This window comes from Rattus norvegicus, chromosome 19 (assembly GCF_036323735.1).
Source record: "Rattus norvegicus strain BN/NHsdMcwi chromosome 19, GRCr8, whole genome shotgun sequence".
In the NCBI taxonomy this organism is placed as follows: Eukaryota; Metazoa; Chordata; class Mammalia; order Rodentia; family Muridae; genus Rattus; species Rattus norvegicus.
Genome location: NC_086037.1, coordinates 704,434 through 713,012, shown reverse-complemented (window position 1 = coordinate 713,012; position 8,579 = coordinate 704,434). Strand labels below are relative to the sequence as shown.

At 44.0% G+C, this 8,579-nt stretch overlaps 1 protein-coding gene across 2 annotated transcripts; it reads left to right on the top strand.

Annotated features, from left to right (window-relative positions):
• Positions 1-14: 14 nt before the first annotated feature.
• Cklf (chemokine-like factor) lies at positions 15-8,485 on the top strand. 2 transcript variants are annotated; one of them, NM_139111.2, is made up of 4 exons: positions 15-257; positions 2,436-2,594; positions 6,554-6,649; positions 8,317-8,485. In NM_139111.2, the coding sequence occupies exons 1-4, from the start codon at positions 180-182 to the stop codon at positions 8,437-8,439; spliced, it is 456 nt and encodes a 151-aa protein (NP_620811.1). In that variant the 5' UTR covers positions 15-179; the 3' UTR covers positions 8,440-8,485. The 2 variants fall into 2 exon arrangements, with proteins under 2 accessions (NP_620811.1, XP_038953401.1); XM_039097473.2 differs by lacking the exon at positions 2,436-2,594 and having other exon boundaries at positions 20-257.
• The last annotated feature ends 94 nt before the right edge of the window (positions 8,486-8,579 follow it).

The window sequence follows — 8,579 nt, the reverse complement described above, 5'->3', positions numbered from 1 at the left end:
AGCGGTAAGTGGGCGGAGCCATTGGGCGGTCCGCGCTAGTGCGCACGCGCGTCTGGACTTAGGTGGACCGAAGTACTGCTGGCCCAGCACCGGCAGTTGAAGTTGTTGCGCGAGTCCTGGAGAGCAATTAACTGAGAAGGCTTGAAAGAGAAGCGTTGACTGTTGGGTCTGTGGGCAAGATGGACTCTCCACAGAAGGTCGTAGACCATCAGCCCTTCTGCCTCAGTCTGAAATGCTTTGTGAAGACGCTGCGGTTGGTGAGGACCCGGGCGGGAACGCAGGGCGGTTGGTGGTCCGGAGTGCTCCAGGGTAGAGAAGACTGGGTTCGGAAGCCTGGAGCGGCATTTGCTCGGCCACCTGGTTTCCAGCCACACCTTTCCAGATGCAAGGCATTGATTGCTCTGTTGCTCAGTCTGATCAGGGAAGAACCATAGGGTAGAGTGGTTTCCCTTTCAGATGATGTAGGAACACACCCATGGGTCTGTCCGAATACCCTTCACTTATTTTACGAACTTAGTGATAACATACAAGAAAAGGCAGCTGCAGTCCCACCACACAGAAACCATAAAGTTGTTTTTTTTTTTTTAATTGATGGTCTTTTACTGTAAGTCGGGCATTGGATGTTACGGAACTTAGAGCGGATACAACCCAGAGAGAGAGCAAAGAGGAAACTGCCGGTATTAGGGTTCCAGTCATAACAGGGGCATTGCAGTCTGTTCTTGACAGCACTTTGGAGAAAGGAGATCATCATTAAAGGGTAATATTCTCAGCTAGTTAGAGAAGTACAAACTGCCAGGTCCCAAAGAAACCCGGACAGGGCTCACTCTGTACCTGTAGCTCCTCCCAGAATTTCTCACCCCGCCCCTACCCTAAACCTCCCCCCCCCCCCACCCACCGCTTCTCATTTCCATGAAACTGGCCATTTCAGCCAGGTCTCTTGGTCCCCAGCTCCTCACTTGGTCTCTTGACGGACTCTCCCCCTCTCCCCCTCCCCCTCTCCCTCTCCCCCTCCCCCTCCCCCTCTCCCTCTCTGCCTGTAGCCTCCATCCTATCTACAATAAAACTTTCTCCTCAGCCATACCTGTAAAAGCGGTCAGTCGTACACTCGTTTTTGTTTTTGTTTTGTTTTGTTTTGTTTTTACTCACAAACTACCACACAGTAAAAGGAACGTAAGAAAACTCAGAGAAAAGTAAATCATTTAAAATTTTGGAGAGTTGACATGAGATGGTTAAAAGTTACAAGGGTAACGTCTCCACACAACACAAAGAGTTTATTTTATTGAAGGGATGTCAAAGTCAAATGACCGATAGAGAAGGCAGTATTTCCCAGATGACAGAAGGCACAGATGGCCACTAGTGAGGATGTTGTAAAGGAGATTCAAACTTCAGATGAATGAGTAAATTAATTGCATATGAAACCTTCCCCATACCAGAAATCTGTGGTTCTGAGAAATAGTTCCAAATTATGATTCATATGAGACATTCAGAAAAGTACTCTGGAGCCAAGGGAGAGGTTACCTTTGCTTTATTTATTCAAGAAGGTATTTTAGTTCCAGAGCACTGAAAGAGGTAGAGAGTTAGGGGAAGTGGGGAAGTTTACGTTTGATATAACTTGGTTTTTGTTCTGTTTTGGTTTGACAGGGTCTCATACCATGTCTCTGGCTGGTCTTGAGAAATCACAGAGTTCCATCTGTCTCTACCACCCAGATGCTTTTTTTGTAAAAGATCGATTTATTTTATGTGAGAGTGTTTATATGCACCACATGAATGTTCATTACCTTCAAAGGTCAAAAGAGGACATTCGATCTCCTGGCAGTGGAGTTATGGATGGTTGTGAACCACTATGGTATGCTGGAAAACAAATCCAAGTCCTCTGCCAGAACATTATATGCTCTTAACCACTGAGCCATCTCTCCAGCCCCCGATTCTACTTCTCTACACAGTATAAGAGGCTGGACAGTAGCTCAGTGCCACAGCTACTGCCCTTATAGAGAACAGGGTTCTATTCCTGGTACCCATGTTGAGTGGCTCCCAGCCAACTGTAAATCCAGCTCCAGGAGATGGGACACCCTCTTCTGCCCTCTATGAGCACTGCACACCTGAAACATACACATAAATCTTTACACAGTGTGACTATTTAATGTGCTCTAATTTTTAGGCTAGCAGCTGGAAGAAAGAGGAACCAAGAAACAAGTAGACTCCTAACTCACACAATCCTTCCATTTAATCACCAAGACAGGAATCCCTGAATCATAGAACTTTTGTATTTAGTTACCAAAAATTCTTCAGGAGCCACCCACGGCACAGCACTCACGTACCTGAGACCCTGGGTCCAGGCCCTAGTACCACACAGGCACACACCTTCCCATAAACCAATTGTTTCTATAGATTAAACTTGCATGACCAACGACTAAGTCTCTGTTTTCTCTTTCTAGGTGGTAACTGTGGCCTCTATGATCTTTTTCATCGTGGCACAAGCCCCTGAACCGTATATCGTTATCACTGGGTTTGAAGTCACCATCATTCTCTTTCTCATAGCCTTATATATGTGCAGTCTTGACAAGACAATGAGATCTTTCTTTTGGCCTTTGCTTGTAAGTGACGAACTTCAACCTTAAAACTTAACTACCTTTCCTGCCATAGGAAGACACTGTAGTCAACGACTTGGTTCTCCTAAATCTTTTAAGGTGATCTCTGCTCACTGCTAAGATCCCCATGTTTTTCTTGAGGAAGATCCTCAGAGATTCGGGGCAGCCATACAACATGAATTCTTTTTATTGTATGGGCTAGTAGGTGTGGCTGAACTTTCCATTTGGAGAATTCTCTTAGGTATGAATGTTCTAAAGAAATTTAGATTTAGTCATGTTAATAAATTAGAGCATGTTCTTAACTTCTGCCCCCCCTTTCTGCTTCTTTCTTTTATTAAATATAGATCCCTTTCTCATACAATGTATTCTGGGTATAGTTTCTCCTCCCTCTGCTGCTCCCACTTCTTAACTCCACTCCCCCTGGATTCACTCCATTCCTGTCTGTTTCTCATTAGAAAAGAATAGACTTCTAAGAGAAAACAACCAAACATGACAAAATAATACAATAGGATGAAGCAAAGGCTACCCTATGGGAATCGGACATGGCAACTCAACTGGAGGAAAATAGTCCCGAGAGCAGACACAAGAGTCACAAGACCCGCTCATACCATTAGGAATGCTTGCCCCATCAACCGTTCCAGTGGCTACCACAGCTGTCAAAATAGACAAATGGAAATTATCGGGTGGGTCCAAGTGGCCCTTCAGCAAGGGATTGCAAAGTTAGTTCTAGGGAAAACAAAACAAAACAAAACAAAACAAAGAACAGCTGAACTTTTTACCTCTCTCTTCTCAAGTCACATCCCAGTACCTTGTCTCCCCGGGTCTGCCCTATGCACCCCCAATTCTCCATGCCCCCTTTGGCTAAACAGGAAGCTGCCACCTCTTCATCCACTGCACTTGTCATGTCCTCTTGGATTCTGAAGTACTTATATCCAGGCTGCTAACTAAGGAGAGAAGACTTCAGAGCTGTTCTCAACCCAGAAGCATGCTTTTAAATGGTACCTTCTGGAACCATCTTTGGAAGCAAGTGATGAGAATTTCAGGTTGGAGGTGTGTAATTCAGTTGGTAGAGTGCTTGTCACACATGAACACAGCCCTCAATTCGATCCCCTCTGCAGCATAAACACACACCTATACTCAACATCTCAGGAGGTAAAGGCAGGAAGATCAGAAGTTGAAAGTCATTCTTGGCTACACAGAGAGATGGAAAGGAACCCTATCCCAAAATAATAACATAATACAAGTCAAAAATAAGCCCAAACTAGAAGTGGTTTAGTTTAAAGAGACCATCTAGACTGTTGTCATAATCCAGCCATAAAATGATGAAGGTATGGACTAAGGTTATAGCTATAGGAGGGAGAAAAGAATTCTCTAATGAGGTTCCTAGTACTCGCAACTGGATACAACATCTGCTTTCTGCACAATGTCATCACTGTTACTCTACTGGCTAGTATTTCTACTGCCACTTGTAGATACTGTACCACTGAGCTACATCTCCAGCCCTCTTTTTACTTTTTATTTTGAAATGAGGTCTTATACTGTGTTGCCCAAATTGGCCATGAACTCACTTTGTATCCCAGGCTAGCCTTCAGCTTTCACTCTACCTGCCATAGCTTCCCCAGTGTAAATACTGACCTTGGAGAAGTATTTACCCACCTACTGAGGAAGAACAGGCTAAGGAGCCCAATGGCATCTTTGGGTGGAAATGATAACATCACCAGCTTAGGAAAAGAACGAGAGCTCAGAGAGAATGTAGAGTGAAGAGAAGCAGCCAAGAAAGGCAGGCAAGGGACCAAGGAGGCCCAGTGTCAGCGAATGAAACCATGCAGAAATACTAAAGAATGTCACATAGACAAAAAGAAAAGTACTAAAATATGTAAACCTCACTTCCACCCCTGGCTGTGATCGCAGACAGGCCCTGGTAGGTACTCTCCAAAGTGGCTTGCCATGACTGGCTGGCAGGTACTAGAAAGGTTGTAAGACCAAGCACAGAAGGAAGACAACTCATAACCAAGAGGCCACAGTGCTCTAATTTCCTGTTTCCTAAGGGAATTCTACAGATAGCAGTAGCAATACTGGGGTCCCTGCAGGTTGAGTAGGAGAGCAATCAGAGGCTCTCGCTAGCGTTAAAGGGCTTTGAGGTTCATTTCAAACTTACTATGAAATCTTCCTTTTTTGTAATTAAATTTGCATCGTGCTTCACAGCATATTTGGAGTTTGGGGCTTTATATTTTTTGTTTTCTGACAGGGTCTCTCACTAGCCCTGGCTGTCCTAGAACTCACTGTGTAGACCAAGATGCCCTTGAACTCCCAGAGAACTGTGTGCTTCTGCCTCCTAAGTGCTGGGGTTAAAGGGCTATGCCTCGGTGCCTGGCTGCATTCTTAGCTTTCCATGAAAAGACAGTGTTCAAAGTTGGCTGTGCAGGCTCACACCTAAGATCTCTGCTTGCAGAAGCCCGAAGCAGGGGGCCTTGGAGCTGGATGCCCATCTGGGCTACAGGATAAGTACAGACCAGCCTGGGCTACAGGATAAGTACAGACCAGCCTGGGCTACAGCCTGAAATCAGGTCTCAAACCCCCAAAATACATAAACAAACATGATATTCTAAACTTCCTCTAGAGAGAGTAGGTATTCAGACATATGCATATCCTTCTCCCCTCCCCCCATCTATGCACTCCCTGGAACACTTTTGTATCAAGCCAATTACAGCTTAACTCATAACTATTCGCAGCTGCAGGCTGGGGTGAGGCCTGCTGGCTTGACGCAAAGTATCCACCCAAGACAAGTCTCACTATCTGCTGCAACTCTTTTCTTTCCTTAAATCAAGCCTCTTTTCTCTTAATTGACTACTTTTCTTCTAGAATCTACAATTTCTTCATCAATTTCTTCCTGCCTGCTTATTGTAAGCATGCATAGACCATTCCATGTTGAGGATGATTTATTTGTCCACAATACACATTAATCTAAAAATGTAAATTGCTCTTGTTAAAATGCTTCCATTTGGAGAAATGATCAGAAGAAACAACAATTGGCAAACTACTGCATGACAAATGTGGGAGGGGCTTATCCTGGAAATGACTAGTTTAAATGTGTGCTGTTTTCAGTTTAGGGGTGGGGTAGGGATGGGATGTGGTTTCTGTTTGTGTGTTTGTTTTTACTTGGGGTCTCCCTGGGCTGCACTAGCTGGCCTGGGACTCCATGTAGACCAGGCTGACCTCAAAGTTCTGTGTGCTGGAATTAAAGGCATGACCCACCATGCCTGGCCTCATGTTTATTAATGGCATCTTGGAAACAAAGTTATTTGACAGTAAATATTTTTCACATTTCCTTTTATAACAGTTAGCATTCCAGCTCCTAAGGGACCCTCTGTACTCTAAACTTCTCCATAATGATCTATCTTTCCTAAGCAGATGAGTTCTTCCTCTAGCTAAGTGAAACTAATATGTAAATGCTTAAGTAATTAAATGAATTCATGTGTTCTAAGAGGCCAACTAGGTAGATAGTAGAGCAACTATAGGCAGTATTATACTGTAACATTTTAGTTTCCTAAAAGACATTGATGCCTGCAAAATTGAATAAAACACAGCTTAAAAACATGTTTAGGGGTGGGGGTGGTGGCTGGAGATATGGCTCAGCGGTTAAGAGCACTGACTGCTCTTCCAGAGGTCCTGAGTTCAATACCCAGCAACCACTTGGTGGCTCACAACCATCTGTAATGGGATCTGATGCCCTCTTCTGGTGTGTCTGAAGACAGCTACCATGTACTTGTATACGTAAAATAAATTAATGTTTAAAAAAAAAAACATGTTTAGGGGCTTGCTCCCACCTTTTATTTTTAAAGCAGGACATATTGGTCTTGTTTTCCCACAGACCCCATGGAACTCCTAACCTAGAGCTCCTCTATGCACTGAGCCCTATTCCTTGTCTTTGACAGCAAGTCGACTTCTCCTTTCTGTGTTCTTAGGATGTTATCAACTCGGTGGTAACAACACTATTCATGCTTATTGTGTCTGTGTCGGCTCTAATACCAGAAACCTCAACAATGATAATGGTTGGAGGGGTAAGTAGAAGGCTTTCATGTTTCTTGCAGTTGGAACAAAATGCAAATTAATTTGGAAATATGACATGATCTTGGACTGGTCTACAGTGCCTACTGGCTCTATAGTGTGTGAGAGAGAATGCATTCCCTGATTAGCCTAAATGGACAGGGTTGCATACTGGAGTCTGCCAAACAAAGGGATTCCTGCATGTTTCTTACAGGGCTTACCAGACTGAGAAGCCGCTAAAATCAGCTACCACCCTTAGCTCTGAAAAACCTGATGTTAAACAAGAAAGGAAGAAGCGTGATCATTTCACAGTTCTCCTTTTGAAAAGATCCCTATCACTGTTAGGTGAGGCAGGATATGCCCACAACTCTTCAGATGCAGTATAACAGAGTTCCTTACTGCAATGGGTATGGTAGGAAACCTTGCAAACCAAGCGTTATTTTGAGTACTGCCTAAAAAGAAGCAAGTCAACCTAGACAGACTTATGCCTGGCAAGCAAGCTCAAAAGGAAGAGTGCAGTGATTTTGCTGTACCTCTACCTGGTTTTCTCCTGAGATTTGGTCATCTGACTTTCCTAGGCTCTAATCTATAGAGCTGATTTGGAAGTGTCTTCCTTCCTACTTTCTTGTTCTTCCTTAGCAAGGGCCAAATAGAACTGATGGTGCTCTGCCATGACTGTCGGAACCCTAGATTTCAACTCCTGTAGGCACTAAGCAACTTCAGGAGAGATTATCAAAGTTTTCTAGATAGGAGGTATGTCTGAGTCAGTCTAAAGATGGTTCTGTCTATTTGCTTAAAAGATGAGTCATAGGATTCAAATTCATTTACTTTTCTGTTTTCTCACTCATTGCTTAAACGGAGACAAAGTAGAGTTGTTCCCCAGCAGAGTGGCCAGGAGCCATGTGGCTACTAAGCAGAAGGAATGGGGTTAGTGTGGGTTGAGATAAGTTCTGACTATAAAATACACATTTAATTTCAAAGGCTTTATTTTCTCCCCAAAAGAACATAGACTATTTCATACATAACTTTTATTCTAGCAATGCTCTGTAAAGGGAATGCCGCCCAGCCCAGAAGAGAGGGAACAGATACTTCTCACTGGCAGTGGAACTGCAGTTCGCTCACTTTCCCTTCAGCTCAATTCTGTTTTCCTCAGACCTGTTTAGACTCCTCTGCCTTACACGGATGGTGCCCAGCCTCTGAAAGTTCACTCTGGAGCATCTTATCACTCCACTTCTACAAAAGTTGTATCCCAAGTATGGTCCCCAGGACTTAATCTTGAGCAGCTGCCAGCACCAGACAAGTTTGGTGATAGAAAAAGCAAAGAGCCGACCACTGGAGAGAGAAATGTGGGGTGATAGCTAAATATGGTCAGTAGGGCTTTAAAACACACACACACACACACACACACACACACACACACACACACACGCCAGAGCAAATCAAGGAGAGGCAACTTGCATTCCACCTCAGGGGTAGTGAGTTCTGCTCACTGTGCTTCTCTTTTCCTTTACTGCGGGTGGGTGTGGGGGAAACTTAGCAAAGCTCTCTAATGTTACTTCCCACTTTAGAGTTGGCCGGTAGCACAGAAAGCAAGCTCCCTACCCTGACAGGAAAGGAACCCAATGGGCAGATCACTGAGAATTTGCATGGCAGAAACTGATGACAGTGTCTCTGTTTGCAGGTGTTTGGTTTCCTGACAGTAATATGTACTGTTGCTGATTGTGCCCTTATGTGCCAGAAACTCCGGTTTCGTCCACATGGACCTTATCAGAACAGGTCTGCTACTGATGTAGATGACAGTTAATTTTATACTCATTTTTACTAGTTATTAAATTCTTTATACTTCCATATATGTTCTGTAGGTCTCATTTCAATGTGAGTGCCGGCTAGTTTCATGTCGATTTGACCCAAGCTAGAGCTCTTTGGGGAAAGGGTCCCAGTGGG

What these genes read in the sequence shown, in the direction of transcription:
- Cklf (NM_139111.2), top strand. Translation starts at nt 180, where the DNA reads ATGGACTCTCCACAGAAGGTCGTAGACCATCAGCCCTTCTGCCTCAGT. An exon ending in TTGTGAAGACGCTGCGGTTG is followed by an intron (nt 258 to 2,435) that starts GTGAGGACCCGG and finishes TTCTCTTTCTAG; the next exon opens with GTGGTAACTGTGGCCTCTAT. An exon ending in CAATGATAATGGTTGGAGGG is followed by an intron (nt 6,650 to 8,316) that starts GTAAGTAGAAGG and finishes CTCTGTTTGCAG; the next exon opens with GTGTTTGGTTTCCTGACAGT.